The sequence below is a fragment of the Coregonus clupeaformis genome, unplaced genomic scaffold (assembly GCF_020615455.1).
Source record: "Coregonus clupeaformis isolate EN_2021a unplaced genomic scaffold, ASM2061545v1 scaf3457, whole genome shotgun sequence".
NCBI lineage: Eukaryota > Metazoa > Chordata > Actinopteri > Salmoniformes > Salmonidae > Coregonus > Coregonus clupeaformis.
The window spans coordinates 18,619-40,000 of record NW_025536911.1 but is presented as its reverse complement, the minus strand read 5'-3'; the positions used below and the strand labels follow the sequence as shown (position 1 = coordinate 40,000).

The 21,382-nt window shown below is 53.6% G+C and overlaps 1 protein-coding gene across 1 annotated transcript in view; it reads left to right on the top strand.

Moving 5' to 3' along the window:
• LOC121581845 (serine hydroxymethyltransferase, cytosolic) overlaps positions 1–21,382 on the top strand; it is a 42,770-nt gene that overhangs the window by 3,619 nt on the left and 17,769 nt on the right. The window contains 2 exon segments of the mRNA XM_045220269.1: positions 11,224–11,337; positions 19,903–20,025. Coding sequence (XP_045076204.1) covers positions 11,224–11,337; positions 19,903–20,025 — 237 coding nt within the window.

The following is a 21,382-nucleotide window of genomic DNA, read 5'->3' as shown; positions in this document are numbered from 1 at the left end:
GAGAGAGGGGGCTGTCGCTCTGGGGTCATCTTCACAGAAAGGGTACGGAGAGGGGGCTGTCGCCTGGGGTCATCTTCACAGAAAGGGCTACGAGGTGGGGGGGGCTGTCGCTCTGGGGGCATCTTCACAGAAAGGGTAATGAGAGCATGGGGGGCTGTCGCTCTGGGGTCATCTTCTACAGAAAGGCCACGGAGGGGGGGCCGTCGCTCTGGGGTCATCTTCTACAGAAAGGGTACGGGGGCTGTCGCTCTGGGGTCATCTTCTACAGAAAGGGCAAGGGAGGGGGGGCTGTCGCTCTGGGGTCATCTTCTACAGAAAGGGCACGGGAGGAGGGGCTGTCGCTCTGGGGTCATCTTCTACAGAAAGGGTACGGAGAGGAGAGGGGGCTGTCGCTCTGGGGTCATCTTCTACAGAAAGGGTACGGAGGGGGGCTGTCGCTCTGGGGTCATCTTCTACAGAAAGGGGAGAGAGGGGGCTGTCGCGTCTGGGGTCATCTTCTACAGAAAGGGTACGGAGAGGAGGGGGGGGCTGTCGCTCTGGGGTCATCTTCTACAGAAAGGGTACGGAGAGGGGGGGGGGCTGTCGCTCTGGGGTCATCTTCTACAGAAAGGGTACGATGAGGGGGGCTGTCGCTCTGGGGTCATCTTCTTACAGAAAGGGTACGGAGAGGAGAGGGGGGCTGTCGCTCTGGGGTCATCTTCTACAGAAAGGGTACGGAGAGGGGGGGCTGTCGCTCTGGGGTCATCTTCTACAGAAAGGGTACGGAGGAAGGGGGCTGTCGCTCTGGGGGTCATCTTCTACAGAAAGGGTACGGAGAGGAGGGGGGGCTGTCGCTCTGGGGTCATCTTCTACAGAAAGGGTACGGAGAGGAGAGGGGGGGGCTGTCGCTCTGGGGTCATCTTCTACAGAAAGGGTGGAGAGGGGGGGGCTGTCGCTCCGGGGTCATCTTCTACAGAAAGGGTACGGAGAGGAGAGGGGGGCTGTCGCCTCTGGGGTCATCTTCTACAGAAAGGGTACGGAGAGGGGCTGTCGCTCTGGGGTCATCTTCTACAGAAAGGGTACGGAGAGGGGGGGCTGTCGCTCTGGGGTCATCTTCTACAGAAAGGGTACGGAGAGAGGGGGGGCTGTCGCTCTGGGGTCATCTTCTACAGAAAGGCAGGGGGGGCTGTCGCTCTGGGGTCATCTTCTACAGAAAGGGTACGGAGAGGAGAGGGGGCTGTCGCTCTGGGGTCATCTTCTACAGAAAGTGCACGGAGAGGAGAGGGGGGCTGTCGCTCTGGGGTCATCTTCTACAGAAAAGGGGGGCTGTCGCTCTGGGGTCATCTTCACAGAAAGGGTACGGAGAGGAGAGGGGGCTGTCGCTCTGGGGTCATCTTCTACAGAAAGGGTACGGAGAGGAGGGGGGCTGTCGCTCTGGGGGTCATCTTCTACAGAAAGGGTACGGAGGAGGGGGGCTGTCGCTCTGGGGGTCATCTTCTACAGAAAGGGTACGGAGGGGGCTGTCGCTCTGGGGTCATCTTCTACAGAAAGGGTAGAGAGGAGGGGCTGTCGCTCTGGGGTCATCTTCTACAGAAAGGGCACGGGGGAGGGGGCCTGTCGCTCTGGGGTCATCTTCTACAGAAAGGGTACGGAGAGGGGGGGCTGTCGCTCTGGGGTCATCTTCTACAGAAAGGGCACGGAGAGGAGGGGGGCTGTCGCTCTGGGGTCATCTTCTACAGAAAGGGTACGGAGGGGGGCTGTCGCTCTGGGGGTCATCTTCTACAGAAAGGGCACGGGGGGGGCTGTCGCTCTGGGGTCATCTTCTACAGAAAGGGTACGGAGGGGGAGGGGGCTGTCGCTCTGGGGGTCATCTTCTACAGAAAGGGTACGGAGGGGAGAGGGGCTGTCGCTCTGGGGTCATCTTCTACAGAAAGGGTACGGAGAGGAGGGGGCTGTCGCTCTGGGGTCATCTTCTACAGAAAGGGTACGGAGAGGAGGGGGGGGCTGTCGCTCTGGGGTCATCTTCTACAGAAAGGGTACGGAGGGGGGCTGTCGCTCTGGGGTCATCTTCTACAGAAAGGGTACGGAGAGGAGGGGGCTGTCGCTCTGGGGTCATCTTCTACAGAAAGTGCACGGAGAGGAGGGGGGCTGTCGCTCTGGGGGTCATCTTCTACAGAAAGGGTACAGCGGGGGGCTGTCGCTCTGGGAGTCATCTTCTACAGAAAGGGTACGGAGAGGAGAGGGGGCTGTCGCTCTGGGGTCATCTTCTACAGAAAGTGCAGGAGAGGAGGGGGGCTGTCGCTCTGGGGTCATCTTCTACAGAAAGGGTAGGGGGGGCTGTCGCCTCCGGGGTCATCTTCTACAGAAGGGAGGGGGGGCTGTCGCTCTGGGGTCATCTTCTACAGAAAGGGTAGGAGAGAGAGGGGGGCTGTCGCTCTGGGGTCATCTTCTACAGAAAGTGCGGAGAGGAGAGGGGGCTGTCGCTCTGGGGTCATCTTCTACAGAAAGGGTACGGAGAGGGGGCTGTCGCTCTGGGGTCATCTTCTACAGAAAGGGTACGTATCCAAGGGCACGGAGAGGGGGGCTGTCGCTCTGGGGTCATCTTCTACAGAAAGGTACGGAGAGGAGCTGTCGCTCTGGGGTCATCTTCTACAGAAAGGGTACGGAGGGGGGGCTGTCGCTCTGGGGTCATCTTCTACAGAAAGGGTACGGAGAGGAGGGGGCTGTCGCTCTGGGGTCATCTTCTACAGAAAGGGCACGGAGAGGAGGGGGCTGTCGCTCTGGGGTCATCTTCTACAGAAAGGGTACGGAGAGGAGAGGGGGGGGCTGTCGCTCTGGGGTCATCTTCTACAGAAAGGGTACGGAGGGGGCTGTCGCTCTGGGGTCATCTTCTACAGAAAGGGTACGGAGAGGGGGCTGTCGCTCTGGGGTCATCTTCTACAGAAAGGGTACGGGGGGCTGTCGCTCTGGGGTCATCTTCTACAGAAAGGGTACGGAGGGGGGGCTGTCGCTCTGGGGTCATCTTCTACAGAAAGGGTACGTGAGAGGAGAGGGGGGGGCTGTCGCTCTGGGGTCATCTTCTACAGAAAGGGCAAGGGAGGGGGGGCTGTCGCTCTGGGGTCATCTTCTACAGAAAGGGTACGAGAGGAGAGGGGGCTGTCACTCTGGGGGTCATCTTCTACAGAAAGGGTACGAGAGGAGAGGGGGGGCTGTCGCTCTGGGGGTCATCTTCTACAGAAAGGGCACGGAGGGGGGGGGGCTGTCGCTCTGGGGTCATCTTCTACAGAAAGTGCGGGAGGAGGGGGGCTGTCGCTCTGGGGTCATCTTCTACAGAAAGGGCACGGAGAGGAGGGGGGGCTGTCGCTCTGGGGTCATCTTCTACAGAAAGGGTACGGAGAGGAGAGGGGGGCTGTCGCTCTGGGGTCATCTTCTACAGAAAGGGTACGGAGAGGAGAGGGGGGGCTGTCGCTCTGGGGTCATCTTCTACAGAAAGGATACGGAGAGGAGAGGAGGGGGCTGTCGCTCTGGGGTCATCTTCTACAGAAAGGGTACGAGAGGAGAGGAGGGGGGGGCTGTCGCTCTGGGGTCATCTTCTACAGAAAGGGTACGGAGAGGAGAGGGGGCTGTCGCTCTGGGGTCATCTTCTACAGAAAGGGTACGGAGAGGGGGGGCTGTCGCTCTGGGGTCATCTTCTACAGAAAGGTACGGAGAGAGGGGGGCTGTCGCTCTGGGGGTCATCTTCTACAGAAAGGGTACGGAGGGGGGGCTGTCGCTCTGGGGTCATCTTCTACAGAAAGGGTACGGGGGCTGTCGCTCTGGGGTCATCTTCTACAGAAAGGGTACGGAGAGGAGAGGGGGGGCTGTCGCTCTGGGGTCATCTTCTACAGAAAGGGTACGGGGGGGGGCTGTCGCTCTGGGGTCATCTCTTCTACAGAAAGGGTACGGGGAGGGGCTGTCGCTCTGGGGTCATCTTCTGCAGAAAGGGTACGGAGAGGGGGCTGTGGCTCTGGGGGTCATCTTCTACAGAAAGGGTACGGAGAGGAGGGGGCTGTCGCTCTGGGGTCATCTTCTACAGAAAGGGTACGGAGAGGAGGGGGCTGTCACTCTGGGGTCATCTTCTACAGAAAGGGTACGGAGAGGAGGGGGCTGTCGCTCTGGGGTCATCTTCTACAGAAAGTGCACGAGGAGGGGGCTGTCGCTCTGGGGTCATCTTCTACAGAAAGGGTACGGAGAGGAGGGGGGCTGTCGCTCTGGGGTCATCTTCTACAGAAAGGGTACGGAGAGAGGAGAGGGGGGGGGCTGTCGCTCTGGGGTCATCTTCTACAGAAAGGGTACGGAGAGGAGAGGGGGCTGTCGCTCTGGGGTCATCTTCTACAGAAAGGGTACGGAGAGGAGAGGGGGGCTGTCGCTCTGGGGTCATCTTCTACAGAAAGGGCGGAGAGGGAGGGGGGCTGTCGCTCTGGGGTCATCTTCTACAGAAAGGGTACGGAGAGGGGGGGGCTGTCGCTCTGGGGTCATCTTCTACAGAAAGGGTACGGAGAGGGGGGGCTGTCGCTCTGGGGTCATCTTCTACAGAAAGGGTACGGAGAGGAGAGGGGCTGTCGCTCTGGGGTCATCTTCTACAGAAAGGGCACGGAGAGGGGGGGCTGTCGCTCTGGGGGTCATCTTCTACAGAAAGGGTAGCATGGAGGGGGGGCTGTCGCTCTGGGGTCATCTTCTACAGAAAGGGTACGGAGAGGAGGGGGGGCTGTCGCTCTGGGGTCATCTTCTACAGAAAGGGTACGGAGGGGGGGCTGTCGCTCTGGGGTCATCTTCTACAGAAAGGGCACGGAGAGGGAGGGGGGCTGTCACTCTGGGGTCATCTTCTACAGAAAGGTACGGAGAGGAGGGGGCTGTCGCTCTGGGGTCATCTTCTACAGAAAGGGCACGGAGGGAGGGGGGCTGTCGCTCTGGGGTCATCTTCTACAGAAAGGGTACGGGAGAGGAGAGGGGGGGCTGTCGCTCTGGGGTCATCTTCTACAGAGATCGGAGAGGGGGGCTGTCGCTCTGGGGTCATCTTCTACAGAAAGGTTACGGAGAGGAGAGGGGGCTGTCGCTCTGGGGTCATCTTCTACAGAAAAGGGTACGGAGGGGGGCTGTCGCTCTGGGGGTCATCTTCTACAGAAAGGGTACGGAGAGGAGAGGGGGGGGCTGTCGCTCTGGGGGTCATCTTCTACAGAAAGGGTACGGAGAGGAGGGGGGCTGTCGCTCTGGGGTCATCTTCTGCAGAAAGGGTACGGAGAGGAAGGGGCTGTCGCTCTGGGGTCATCTTCTACAGAAAGGGTACGGAGAGGGAGGGGGGGCTGTCGCTCTGGGGTCATCTTCTACAGAAAGGGTACGGAGGGGGGCTGTCGCTCTGGGGTCATCTTCTACAGAAAGGGTACGGAGGGGCTGTCGCTCTGGGGTCATCTTCTACAGAAAGGGCAGGAGAGGAGAGGGGGCTGTCGCTCTGGGGTCATCTTCTACAGAAAGGGTACGGAGGGGGGGGGCTGTCACTCTGGGGTCATCTTCTACAGAAAGGGTACGGAGGGGGGGCTGTCGCTCTGGGGTCATCTTCTACAGAAAGGGCACGGAGAGGAGGGGGCTGTCGCTCTGGGGTCATCTTCTACAGAAAGGGTAATGGAGAGGGGGGCTGTCACTCTGGGGTCATCTTCTACAGAAAGGGTACGGAGAAGAGGGGGGGCTGTCGCTCTGGGGTCATCTTCTACAGAAAGGGAGAGGAGAGGGGGGCTGTCGCTCTGGGGTCATCTTCTACAGAAAGGTACGGAGAGGGGGGGCTGTCGCTCTGGGGTCATCTTCTACAGAAAGGGTACGGAGAGGGAGGGGGGGCTGTCGCTCTGGGGTCATCTTCTACAGAAAGGGCACGGGGGGGCTGTCGCTCTCGTGGGTCATCTTCTACAGAAAGGGTACGGAGGGGCTGTCGCTCTGGGGTCATCTTCTACAGAAAGGGCACGGAGAGGGGGCTGTCGCTCTGGGGTCATCTTCTACAGAAAGGGCGGGGGGCTGTCGCTCTGGGGTCATCTTCTACAGAAAGGGTACGGAGAGGAGGGGGGGCTGTCGCTCTGGGGGTCATCTTCTACAGAAAGGGCAGAGGAGAAGGGGGCTGTCGCTCTGGGGTCATCTTCTACAGAAAGGGTACGGAGAGGGGGCTGTCGCTCTGGGGTCATCTTCTACAGAAAGGGTACGGAGAGGGAGAGGAGGGGGCTGTCGCTCTGGGGTCATCTTCTACAGAAAGGGTACCGGAGAGGAGAGAGGGGGGGCTGTCGCTCTGGGGTCATCTTCTACAGAAAGGTACGGAGAGGAGAGGGGGCTGTCGCTCTGGGGTCATCTTCTACAGAAAGGGTACGGAGAGAGGGGGGGCTGTCGCTCTGGGGTCATCTTCTACAGAAAGGTACGGAGGGGGGGCTGTCGCTCTGGGGTCATCTTCTACAGAAAGGGCACGGGGGCTGTCGCTCTGGGGTCATCTTCACAGAAAGGGCATGGAGAGGAGGGGGGCTGTCACTCTGGGGTCATCTTCACAGAAAGGGCAGGGGGCTGTCGCTCTGGGGTCATCTTCTACAGAAAGGGTACGGGGAGGAGGGGCTGTCGCTCTGGGGTCATCTTCTACAGAAAGGGCACGGAGGGGGCTGTCGCTCTGGGGTCATCTTCTACAGAAAGGGTACGGAGAGGAGGGGGGCTGTCGCTCTGGGGTCATCTTCTACAGAAAGGGTACGAGAGGAGGGGGCTGTCGCTCTGGGGTCATCTTCTACAGAAAGGGTAGAGGAGGGGGGCTGTCGCTCTGGGGTCATCTTCTACAGAAAGGTACAGGAGGGGGGCTGTCGCTCTGGGGGTCATCTTCTACAGAAAGGTACGGAGAGGAGGGGGGCTGTCGCTCTGGGGTCATCTTCTACAGAAAGGGTACGGAGAGGAGAGGGGGGCTGTCGCTCTGGGGTCATCTTCTACAGAAAGGGTACGGAGGAGAGGAGGGGGCTGTCGCTCTGGGGTCATCTTCTACAGAAAGGGTACGGAGAGGAGGGGGGCTGTCGCTCTGGGGGTCATCTTCTACAGAAAGGGTACGGAGAGGAGAGGGGGGCTGTCGCTCTGGGGTCATCTTCTACAGAAAGGGTACGGAGAGGGGGGGGGGGCTGTCGCTCTGGGGTCATCTTCTACAGAAAGGGTACGGAGAGGGGCTGTCGCTCTGGGGTCATCTTCTACAGAAAGGGCACGAGAGGAGAGGGGGGCTGTCGCTCTGGGGTCATCTTCTACAGAAAGGGCACGGAGAGGGGGGGGGCTGTCGCCTCTGGGGTCATCTTCTACAGAAAGGGTACGGAGGGGGGCTGTCGCTCTGGGGTCATCTTCTACAGAAAGGGTTGGAGAGGAGAGGGGGCTGTCGCTCTGGGGTCATCTTCTACAGAAAGGGTACGGAGGGGGGGCTGTCGCTCTGGGGTCATCTTCTACAGAAAGGGCACGGGAGAGGGAGGGGGGCTGTCGCTCTGGGGTCATCTTCTACAGAAAGGGTACGGAGAGGAGGGGGGGCTGTCGCTCTGGGGGTCATCTTCTACAGAAAGGGTACGGGAGGAGGGGGGGCTGTCGCTCTGGGGTCATCTTCTACAGAAAGGGTACGGAGAGGAGAGGGGGGCTGTCGCTCTGGGGTCATCTTCTACAGAGAGGAGGAGGGGGGGCTGTCGCTCTGGGGTCATCTTCTAACAGAAAGGGTAAGAGAGGAGAGGGGGCTGTCGCTCTGGGGTCATCTTCTACAGAAAGGGTACGGAGGGGGGGCTGTCGCTCTGGGGTCATCTTCTACAGAAAGGGTACGAGAGGGAGAGGGGGGGCTGTCGCTCTGGGGTCATCTTCTACAGAAAGGGCACGGAGAGGAGAGGGGGGCTGTCGCTCTGGGGTCATCTTCTACAGAAAGGCAGGAGAGGGGGGGGGGCTGTCGCTCTGGGGTCATCTTCTACAGAAAGGGTACGGAGAGGAGGGGGGCTGTCGCTCTGGGGTCATCTTCTACAGAAAGGGCACGGAGGGGGCTGTCGCTCTGGGGTCATCTTCTACAGAAAGTGTACGGAGAGGAGAGGGGGCTGTCGCTCTGGGGTCATCTTCTACAGAAAGGGTACGGAGAGGAGAGGGGGGGCTGTCGCTCTGGGGTCATCTTCTACAGAAAGGGCAATGGAGGGGGGGCTGTCGCTCTGGGGGTCATCTTCTCACAGAAAGGGTACGGAGGGGGGGCTGTCGCTCTGGGGTCATCTTCTACAGAAAGTGTAACGGAGAGGAGGGGGGCTGTCGCTCTGGGGTCATCTTCTACAGAAAGGGTACGGAGAGGGGGGGGGGCTGTCACTCTGGGGTCATCTTCTACAGAAAGGGTACGGAGAGGAGAGGGGGGGCTGTCGCTCTGGGGTCATCTTCTCACAGAAAGGTACGGAGAGAGGGGGGCTGTCGCTCTGGGGTCATCTTCTACAGAAAGGGTACGGAGGGGGCTGTCGCTCTGGGGGTCATCTTCTACAGAAAGGGTACGGAGAGGAGAGGGGGGCTGTCGCTCTGGGGTCATCTTCTACAGAAAGGGTACGGGGGGGGGGCTGTCGCTCTGGGGTCATCTTCTACTGAAAGGGTACGGAGGGGGGGGCTGTCGCTCTGGGGTCATCTTCTACAGAAAGGGTACGGAGGGGGGGGGGCTGTCGCTCTGGGGTCATCTTCTACAGAAAGGGTACGGAGGGGGGCTGTCGCTCTGGGGTCATCTTCTACAGAAAGGGCACGGAGAGGAGAGGGGGGCTGTCGCTCTGGGGTCATCTTCTACAGAAAGGGTACGGAGGGGCTGTCGCTCTGGGGTCATCTTCTACAGAAAGGTACGGAGGGGGGCTGTCGCTCTGGGGGTCATCTTCTACAGAAAGGGTACGGGGGGGCTGTCGCTCTGGGGTCATCTTCTACAGAAAGGGTACGGAGAGGAGAGGGGGCTGTCGCTCTGGGGTCATCTTCTACAGAAAGGGTACGGAGGGGGGGCAGTCGCTCTGGGGTCATCTTCTACAGAAAGGGTACGAGAGGGGGCTGTCGCTCTGGGGTCATCTTCTACAGAAAGGGTACGGAGGGGGCTGTCGCTCTGGGGTCATCTTCTACAGAAAGGGTACGGAGAGGAGGGGGGCTGTCGCTCTGGGGGTCATCTTCTACAGAAAGGGTACGAGAGAGGGGCTGTCGCTCTGGGGTCATCTTCTACAGAAAGGGTACGGAGAGGGGGCTGTCACTCTGGGGTCATCTTCTACAGAAAGGGTACGAGAGGAGAGGGGGGCTGTCGCTCTGGGGTCATCTTCTACAGAAAGGGCAATGGAGAGGAGAGGGGGGCTGTCGCTCTGGGGTCATCTTCTACAGAAAGGGTACGGAGGGGGGGCTGTCGCTCTGGGGTCATCTTCTACAGAAAGGGTACGGAGGGGGGCTGTCGCTCTGGGGTCATCTTCTACAGAAAGGGTACGGAGAGGGGGGGGGGCTGTCGCTCTGGGGTCATCTTCTACAGAAAGGGTACGGAGAGGAGAGAGGGGGCTGTCGCTCTGGGGTCATCTTCTACAGAAAGGGTAGGGGGGCTGTCGCTCTGGGGTCATCTTCTACAGAAAGGGTACGGAGGGGGCTGTCGCTCTGGGGTCATCTTCTACTGAAAGGGTACGGAGGGGGGGCTGTCGCTCTGGGGTCATCTTCTACAGAAAGGGCACGGAGGGGGGCTGTCGCTCTGGGGTCATCTTCTACAGAAAGGGTACGGAGAGGAGAGGGGGGCTGTCGCTCTGGGGTCATCTTCTACAGAAAGGGTACGGAGGGGAGTCGCTCTGGGGTCATCTTCACAGAAAGGAGGGGGCTGTCGTCTGGGGTCATCTTCTACAGAAAGGGTACGAGAGGGGGGCTGTCGCTCTGGGGTCATCTTCTACAGAAAGGGCACGGAGGGGGCTGTCGCTCTGGGGTCATCTTCTACAGAAAGGGTACGGAGGGGGGTGTCGCTCTGGGGTCATCTTCTACAGAAAGGGGTACGGAGGGGGGCTGTCGCTCTGGGGTCATCTTCTACAGAAAGGGTACGGAGAGGAGGGGGGCTGTCGCTCTGGGGTCATCTTCTACAGAAAGGGTACGGAGAGGGAGAGGGGGGCTGTCGCTCTGGGTCATCTTCTACAGAAAGGGTACGGAGGGGGGCTGTCGCTCTGGGGTCATCTTCTACAGAAAGGGTACGGAGGGAGAGGGGGGCTGTCGCTCTGGGGTCATCTTCTACAGAAAGGGTACGGAGAGGAGAGGGGGGGCTGTCGCTCTGGGGCCATCTTCTACAGAAAGGGTACGGGGGGGGCTGTCGCTCTGGGGTCATCTTCTACAGAAAGGGTACGGAGAGGAGAGGGGGGCTGTCGCTCTGGGGGTCATCTTCTACAGAAAGGGTACGGAGGGGGCTGTCGCTCTGGGGTCATCTTCTACAGAAAGGGTACGGAGAGGAGAGGGGGGGCTGTCGCTCTGGGGTCATCTTCTACAGAAAGGGTACGGAGAGGAGAGGGGGGGCTGTCGCTCTGGGGTCATCTTCTACAGAAAGTGACGGAGAGGAGAGGGGGGCTGTCGCTCTGGGGTCATCTTCTACAGGAAGGGCACGGAGAGGAGGGGGAGGGCTGTCGCTCTGGGGTTATCTTCACAGAGAGGGGGCTGTCACTCTGGGGTCATCTTCTACAGAGAGGGGGGCGGGGCTGTCGCTCTGGGGTCATCTTCTACAGAAAGGGTACGGAGAGGAGAGGGGGGGGCTGTCGCTCTGGGGTCATCTTCTACAGAAAGGGTACGGAGAGGAGGGGGGGCTGTCGCTCTGGGGTCATCTTCTACAGAAAGGGTACGGAGGGGAGGGGGGCTGTCGCTCTGGGGTCATCTTCTACAGAAAGGGTACGGGGGGATGTCGCTCTGGGGTCATCTTCTACAGAAAGGGTACGGGGGGGCTGTCGCTCTGGTCATCTTCTACAGAAAGGGTACGAGAGGAGGGGGGGCTGTCGCTCTGGGGTCATCTTCTACAGAAAGGGTACGGAGGGGGCTGTCGCTCTGGGGTCATCTTCTACAGAAAGGGTACGGGGGGGCTGTCGCTCTGGGGTCATCTTCTACAGAAAGGGTACGGGGGGGGGGGGCTGTCGCTCTGGGGTCATCTTCTACAGGGGGTGTTTCAATCTCAAACAGAGCGGTTTAGTGTGTATCCATGTTGGTTTCTCTCTCTTTCCCTCTCTGTGTGGGGGTGTCCTCCAGGAGTACGTAGTGTGGACCCGAAGGGAAAGGAGACTCTGTATAATCTGGAGTCTCTCATCAACCAGGCAGTGTTCCCAGGACTACAGGGAGGACCCCACAACCACGCCATCGCAGGTACAGGCACCTCTCTGGACACCTATATTGGCTTTACATACAGGCACCTAGACAGACATCTCCCAAGGCTTTATATACAGGCACCTAGACAGACATCTCCCAAGGCTTTATATACAGGCACCTAGACAGACATCTCCCAAGGCTTTATATACAGGCACCTAGACAGACATCTCCCAAGGCTTTATATACAGGCACCTAGACAGACATCTCCCAAGGCTTTATATACAGGCACCTACACAGACATCTCCCAAGGCTTTATATACAGGCACCTAGACAGACATCACCCAAGGCTTTATATACAGGCACCTACACAGACATCTCCCAAGGCTTTATATACAGGCACCTAGACAGACATCTCCCAAGGCTTTATATACAGGCACCTAGACAGACATCACCCAAGGCTTTATATACAGGCACCTAGACAGACATCTCCCAAGGCTTTATATACAGGCACCTAGACAGACATCTCCCAAGGCTTTATATACAGGCACCTAGACAGACATCTCCCAAGGCTTTATATACAGGCACCTAGACAGACATCTCCCAAGGCTTTATATACAGGCACCTAGACAGACATCTCCAAGGCTTTATATACAGGCACCTAGACAGACATCACCCAAGGCTTTATATACAGGCACCTCCCAAGGCTTTATATACAGGCACCTAGACAGACATCTCCCAAGGCTTTATATACAGGCACCTAGACAGACATCTCCCAAGGCTTTATATACAGGCACCTAGACAGACATCTCCCAAGGCTTTATATACAGGCACCTAGACAGACATCTCCCAAGGCTTTATTTACAGGCACCTAGACAGACACCTCCCAAGGCTTTATATACAGGCACCTAGACAGACACCTCCCAAGGCTTTATATACAGGCAGCTAGACAGACATCTCCCAAGGCTTTATATACAGGCACCTCCCAAGGCTTTATATACAGGCACCTACACAGACACCTCCCAAGGCTTTATATACAGGCACCTAGACAGACATCTCCAAGGCTTTATATACAGGCACCTAGACAGACATCTCCCAAGGCTTTATATACAGGCACCTAGACAGACATCTCCCAAGGCTTTATATACAGGCACCTAGACAGACATCTCCCAAGGCTTTATATACAGGCACCTAGACAGACATCTCCCAAGGCTTTATATACAGGCACCTAGACAGACATCTCCCAAGGCTTTATATACAGGCACCTAGACAGACATCTCCCAAGGCTTTATATACAGGCACCTAGACAGACATCTCCCAAGGCTTTATATACAGGCACCTAGACAGACATCTCCCAAGGCTTTATATACAGGCACCTAGACAGACATCTCCCAAGGCTTTATATACAGGCACCTAGACAGACATCTCCCAAGGCTTTATATACAGGCACCTAGACAGACATCTCCCAAGGCTTTATATACAGGCACCTAGACAGACATCACCCAAGGCTTTATATACAGGCACCTAGACAGACATCTCCCAAGGCTTTATATACAGGCACCTAGACAGACATATCCCAAGGCTTTATATACAGGCACCTAGACAGACATCTCCCAAGGCTTTATATACAGGCACCTAGACAGACATCTCCCAAGGCTTTATATACAGGCACCTAGACAGACATCTCCCAAGGCTTTATATACAGGCACCTAGACAGACATCTCCCAAGGCTTTATATACAGGCACCTAGACAGACATCTCCAAGGCTTTATATACAGGCACCTAGACAGACATCTCCCAAGGCTTTATATACAGGCACCTAGACAGACATCTCCCAAGGCTTTATATACAGGCACCTAGACAGACATCTCCCAAGGCTTTATATACAGGCACCTAGACAGACATCTCCCAAGGCTTTATATACAGGCACCTAGACAGACATCTCCCAAGGCTTTATATACAGGCACCTAGACAGACACCTCCCAAGGCTTTATATACAGGCACCTAGACAGACACCTCCCAAGGCTTTATATACAGGCACCTAGACAGACATCTCCCAAGGCTTTATATACAGGCACCTAGACAGACATCACCCAAGGCTTTATATACAGACACCTCCCAAGGCTTTATATACAGGCACCTAGACAGACATCACCCAAGGCTTTATATACAGGCACCTCCCAAGGCTTTATATACAGGCACCTAGACAGACATCTCCCAAGGCTTTATATACAGGCACCTAGACAGACACCTCCCAAGGCTTTATATACAGGCACCTAGACAGACATCTCCCAAGGCTTTATATACAGGCACCTAGACAGACATCACCCAAGGCTTTATATACAGGCACCTCCCAAGGCTTTATATACAGGCACCTAGACAGACACCTCCCAAGGCTTTATATACAGGCACCTAGACAGACATCTCCCAAGGCTTTATATACAGGCACCTAGACAGACATCTCCCAAGGCTTTATATACAGGCACCTAGACAGACATCTCCCAAGGCTTTATATACAGGCACCTAGACAGACATCTCCCAAGGCTTTATATACAGGCACCTAGACAGACATCTCCCAGGGCTTTATATACAGGCACCTAGACAGACATCTCCCAAGGCTTTATATACAGGCACCTAGACAGACATCTCCCAAGGCTTTATATACAGGCACCTAGACAGACATCTCCCAAGGCTTTATATACAGGCACCTAGACAGACATCTCCCAAGGCTTTATATGCAGGCACCTAGACAGACATCTCCCAAGGCTTTATATACAGGCACCTACACAGACATCTCCCAAGGCTTTATATACAGGCACCTAGACAGACATCTCCCAAGGCTTTATATACAGGCACCTAGACAGACATCTCCCAAGGCTTTATATACAGGCACCTAGACAGACATCTCCCAAGGCTTTATATACAGGCACCTAGACAGACATCTCCCAAGGCTTTATATACAGGCACCTAGACAGACATCTCCCAAGGCTTTATATACAGGCACCTAGACAGACACCTCCCAAGGCTTTATATACAGGCACCTAGACAGACATCTCCCAAGGCTTTATATACAGGCACCTAGACAGACATCTCCCAAGGCTTTATATACAGGCACCTAGACAGACATCTCCCAAGGCTTTATATACAGGCACCTAGACAGACATCTCCCAAGGCTTTATATACAGGCACCTAGACAGACATCTCCCAAGGCTTTATATACAGGCACCTAGACAGACATCTCCCAAGGCTTTATATACAGGCACCTAGACAGACATCTCCCAAGGCTTTATATACAGGCACCTAGACAGACATCTCCCAAGGCTTTATATACAGGCACCTAGACAGACATCTCCCAAGGCTTTATATACAGGCACCTAGACAGACACCTCCCAAGGCTTTATATACAGGCACCTACACAGACATCTCCCAAGGCTTTATATACAGGCACCTAGACAGACATCTCCCAAGGCTTTATATACAGGCACCTAGACAGACATCTCCCAAGGCTTTATATACAGGCACCTAGACAGACATCTCCCAAGGCTTTATATACAGGCACCTAGACAGACATCTCCCAAGGCTTTATATACAGGCACCTAGACAGACATCTCCCAAGGCTTTATGTACAGGCACCTAGACAGACATCTCCAAGGCTTTATATACAGGCACCTAGACAGACACCTCCAAGGCTTTATATACAGGCACCTAGACAAGGTGGATATTAACTGTGACACCTCACAACCACACTATGACACCTCACAACCACACTATGACACCTCACAACCACACTATGACAGGTAAAGTAGCTAGGACACCTCACAACCACACTATGACACCTCACAACCACACTATGACACCTCACAACCACACTATGACACCTCACAACCACACTATGACACCTCACAACCACACTATGACACCTCACAACCACACTATGACACCTCACAACCACACTATGACACCTCACAACCATGACCTCACAACCACACTATGACACCTCAACCACACTATACACCTCACAACCACACTATGACACCTCACAACCACACTATGACACCTCACAACCACACTATGACACCTCACAACCACACTATGACACCTCACAACCACACTATGACACCTCACAACCACACTATGACACCTCACAACCACACTATGACACCTCACAACCATACTATGACACCTCACAACCACACTATGACACCTCAACCACACTATGACACCTCACAACCACACTATGACACCTCACAACCACACTATGACACCTCACAACCACACTGACACCTCACAACCACACTATGACACCTCACAACCACACTATGACACCTCACAACCACACTATGACAGGTAAAGTAGCTAGGTCATCTCACAACCACACTATGACACCTCACAACCACACTATGACACCTCACAACCACACTATGACACCTCACAACCACACTATGACACCTCACAACCATACTATGACACCTCACAACCACACTATGACAGGTAAAGTAGCTAGGACACCTCACAACCACACTATGACACCTCACAACCACACTATGACAAGTAAAGTAGCTAGGTCATCTCACAACCACACTATGACACCTCACAACTACACTATGACAGGTAAAGTAGCTAGGTCATCTCACAACCACACTATGACACCTCACAACCACACTATGACACCTCACAACCACACTATGACACCTCACAACCACACTATGACACCTCACAACCACACTATGACACCTCACAACCACACTATGACACCTCACAACCACACTATGACACCTCACAACCACACTATGACACCTCACAACCACACTATGACACCTCACAACCACACTATGACAGGTAAAGTAGCTAGGACACCTCACAACCACACTATGACAGGTAAAGTAGCTAGGACACCTCACAACCACACTATGACACCTCACAACCACACTATGGCAGGTAAAGTAGCTAGGACACCTCACAACCACACTATGACACCTCACAACTACACTATGACAGGTAAAGTAGCTAGGTCACCTCACAACCACACTATGACACCTCACAACCACACTGTGACACCTCACAACCACACTATGACACCTCACAACCACACTATGACACCACACAACCACACTATGACACCTCACAACCACACTATGACAGGTAAAGTAGCTAGGACACCTCACAACCACACTATGACAGGTAAAGTAGCTAGGTCATCTCACAACCACACTATGACACCTCACAACCACACTGTGACACCTCACAACCACACTATGACACCTCACAACCACACTATGACACCTCACAACCACACTATGACAGGTAAAGTAGCTGACACCTCACAACTACACTATGACAGGTAAAGTAGCTAGGTCACCTCAAACCACACTATGACACCTCACAACCACACTGTGACACCTCACAACCACACTATGACACCTCACAACCAGACTATGACACCTCACAACCACGCTATGACACCTCACAACCACACTATGACACCTCACAACCACACTATGACACCTCACAACCACACTATGACACCTCACAACCACACTATGACAGGTAAAGTAGCTAGGACACCTCACAACCACACTATGACACCTCACAACCACACTATGACACCCTCACAACCACACTATGACACCTCACAACCACACTATGACACCTCACAACCACACTATGACACCTCACAACCACACTATGACAGGTAAAGTAGCTAGGACACCTCACAACCACACTATGACACCTCACAACCACACTATGACAGGTAAAGTAGCTAGGACACCTCACAACCACACTATGACACCTCACAACCACACTATGACACCTCACAACCACACTATGACACCTCACAACCACACTATGACAGGTAAAGTAGCTAGGACACCTCACAACCACACTATGACACCTCACAACTACACTATGACAGGTAAAGTAGCTAGGTCACCTCACAACCACACTATGACACCTCACAACCACACTATGACACCTCACAACCACACTATGACACCTCACAACCACACTATGACACCTCACAACCACACTATGACACCTCACAACCACACTATGACAGGTAAAGTAGCTAGGACACCTCACAGCCACACTATGACACCTCACAACCACACTATGACAGGTAAAGTAGCTAGGACACCTCACAATCACACTATGACACCTCACAACCACACTATGACAGGTAAAGTAGCTAGGACACCTCACAACCACACTATGACACCTCACAACTACACTATGACAGGTAAAGTAGCTAGGTCACCTCACAACCACACTATGACACCTCACAACCACACTGTGACACCTCACAACCACACTATGACACCTCACAACCACACTATGACACCACACAACCACACTATGACACCTCACAACCACACTATGACACCACACAACCACACTATGACACCTCACAACCACACTATGACAGGTAAAGTAGCTATGACACCACACAACCACACTATGACACCTCACAACCACACTATGACAGGTAAAGTAGCTTGACACCACACAACCACACTATGACACCTCACAACCACACTATGACAGGTAAAGTAGCTATGACACCACACAACCACACTATGACACCTCACAACCACGCTATGACACCTCACAACCACACTATGACAGGTAAAGTAGCTAGGTCATCTCACAACCACACTATGACACCTCACAACCACACTATGACACCTCACAACCACGCTATGACACCTCACAACCACACTATGCCACCTCACAACCACACTATGACAGGTAAAGTAGCTATGACACCACACAACCACACTATGACACCTCACAACCACACTATGACAGGTAAAGTAGCTATGACACCACACAACCACACTATGACACCTCACAACCACGCTATGACACCTCACAACCACACTATGACACCTCACAACCACACTATGACACCTCACAACCACACTATGACACCTCACAACCACACTATGACAGGTAAAGTAGCTAGGTCATCTCACAACCACACTATGACACCTCACAACCACACTATGACACCTCACAACCAGCTATGACACCTCACAACCACACTATGACACCTCACAAACCACACTATGACACCTCACAACCACACTATGACACCTCACAACCACACTATGACAGGTAAAGTAGCTAGGTCATCTCACAACCACACTGTGTGTGTGGTGTCCTAATGTACAGTGCATTGGGAAAGTATTCAGACCCCTTGACTTTTTCCACATTTTGTTACGTTACAGCCTTATTCTAAAATGGATTAAATAAAAAATGTCATCAATTTACACACAATACCTCATAATGACAAAGTGAAAACAGTTTTTTATACATTTTTGTAAATGTATAAAAAATAATTAAAACAGAAATACCTTATTTACATAAGTATTCAGACCCTTTGCTATGAGACTCGAAAATTGAGCTCTGGTGCATCCTGTTTCCATTGATCATCCTTGAGATGTTTCTACAACTTGATTGGAGTCCACCTGTGGTAAATTCAATTGATTGGACATGATTTGGAAAGGCACACACCTGTCTATATAAGGTCCCACAGTTGGCAGTGCATGTCAGAGCAAAAACCAAGCCATGAGGTCGAAGGAATTGTCCGTAGAGAACCGAGACAGGATTGTGTAGAGGCACAGATCTGTGGATGGGTACCAAAAAATGTCTGCAGTATTGAAGGTCCCCAAGAACAGTGGCCTCTATCATTCTTAAATGGAAGAAGTTTGGAACCACCAAGACTCTTCCTAGAGCTGGCCTCCCGACCAAACTGAGCAATCGGGGGAGAAGGGCCTTGGTCAGGGAGGTGACCAAGAACCCGATGGTCACTCTGACAGAGCTCCAGAGTTCCTCTGTAGAGATGGGAGAACCTTCCAGAAGGACAACCATCGCTGCAGCACGCCACCAATCAGGCCTTTATGGTAGAGTGGCCAGACGGAAGCCACTCCTTAGTAAAAGGCACATGACAGCCCGCTTGGCGTTTGCCAAAAGGCACCTAAAGGACTCTCAGACCATGAGAAACAAGATTCTCTGGTCTGCTGAAACCAAGATTGAACTCTTTGGCCTGAAGGAAACCTGGCACCATCCCTACGGTGAAGCATGGTGGTGGCAGCATCATGCTGTGGGGATGTTTTTCAGCTGCAGGGACTGGGAGACTAGTCAGGATCGAGGGAAAGGTGAACGGAGCAAAGTACAGAGAGATCCTTGATGAAAACCTGCTCCAGAGAACAACGACCCTAAGCACACAGCCAAGACAACGCAGGAGTGGCTTCGGGACAAGCCTCTGAATGTCCTTGAGTGGCCCAGCCAGAGCCCGGACTTGAACCCGATCGAACATCTCTGGAGAGACCTGAAAATAGCTGTGCAGCGACGCTCCCCATCCAACCTGACAGAGCTTGAGAGGATCCCAATGGTGGAACAAGCTCCCCCACGACGCCTGGACAGCAGAGTCACTGACCACCTTCCGGAGACACTTGAAACCCCACCTCTTTAAGGAATACCTGGAATAGTATAAAATTAATCCTTCTCTTCCCCCCACCCCCCATTAAAAAATAAATAAATAAAGAGTTTAAGGGTTAATGTGTGTTAATGTGTGTTTAATGTGTGTTTAATGTGTGTTAATGTGTGTTAATGTGTCTCCAGGTGTTGCAGTGGCCCTGAAGCAGGCTTTGACCCCAGAGTTTAAGGCATATCAGTACCAGGTGCTCTCTAACTGCAGAGCTATGGCCAACGCCCTCATCAACCACGGGTACAAGATCGTCACCGGTGAGACAATAATGTTGTGGTTAACAGACTGTAACCCAGCGTTTCCCAAACTGGCTCCTGGGGACCCCAAGGGGTGAATATTTTGGGGTTTTGCCCGAGCACTTGTGTAGTGCTAGTTTAGGAACCGCTGCTGTTAGGGATGGGCTCAGTTATTAACCCTGTGTGTTAACTAGGGATGGGCTCAGTTATTAACCCTGTGTGTTAACTAGGGATGGGCTCAGTTATTAACCCTGTGTGTTAACTAGGGATGGGCTCAGTTATTAACCCTGTGTGTTAACTAGGGATGGGCTCAGTTATTAACCCTGTGTGTTAACTAGGGATGGGCTCAGTTATTAACCCTGTGTGTTAACTAGGGATGGGCTCAGTTATTAACCCTGTGTGTTAACTAGGGATGGGCTCAGTTATTAACCCTGTGTGTTAACTAGGGATGGGCTCAGTTATTAACCCTGTGTGTTAACTAGGATGGGCTCAGTTATTAACCCTGTGTTTAACTAGGGATGGGCTCAGTTATTAACCCTGTGTGTTAACTAGGGAAGGGCTCAGTTATTAACCCTGTGTGTTAACTAGGGATGGGCTCAGTTATTAACCCTGTGTGTTAACTAGGGATGGGCTCAGTTATTAACCCTGTGTGTTAACTAGGGATGGGCTCAGTTATTAACCCTGTGTGTTAACTAGGGATGGGCTCAGTTATTAACCCTGTGTGTTAACTAGGGATGGGCTCGGTTATTAACCCTGTGTGTTAACTAGGGATGGGCTCAGTTATTAACCCTGTGTGTTAACTAGGGATGGGCTCAGTTATTAACCCTGTGTGTTAACTAGGGATGGGCTCAGTTATTAACCCTGTGTGTTAACTAGGGATGGGCTCAGTTATTAACCCTGTGTGTTAACTAGGGATGGGCTCAGTTATTAACCCTGTGTGTTAACTAGGGATGGGCTCAGTTATTAACCCTGTGTGTTAACTAGGGATGGGCTCAGTTATTAACCCTGTGTGTTAACTAGGGATGGGCTCAGTTATTAACCCTGTGTGTTAACTAGGGATGGGCTCGGTTATTAACCCTGTGTGTTAACTAGGGATGGGCTCAGTTATTAACCCTGTGTGTTAACTAGGGATGGGCTCAGTTATTAACCCTGTGTGTTAACTAGGGATGGGCTCAGTTATTAACCCTGTGTGTTAACTAGGGATGGGCTCAGTTATTAACCCTGTGTGTTAACTAGGGATGGGCTCAGTTATTAACCCTGTGTGTTAACTAGGGATGGGCTCAGTTATTAACCCTGTGTGTTAACTAGGGATGGGCTCAGTTATTAACCCTGTGTGTTAACTAGGGATGGGCTCAGTTATTAACCCTGTGTGTTAACT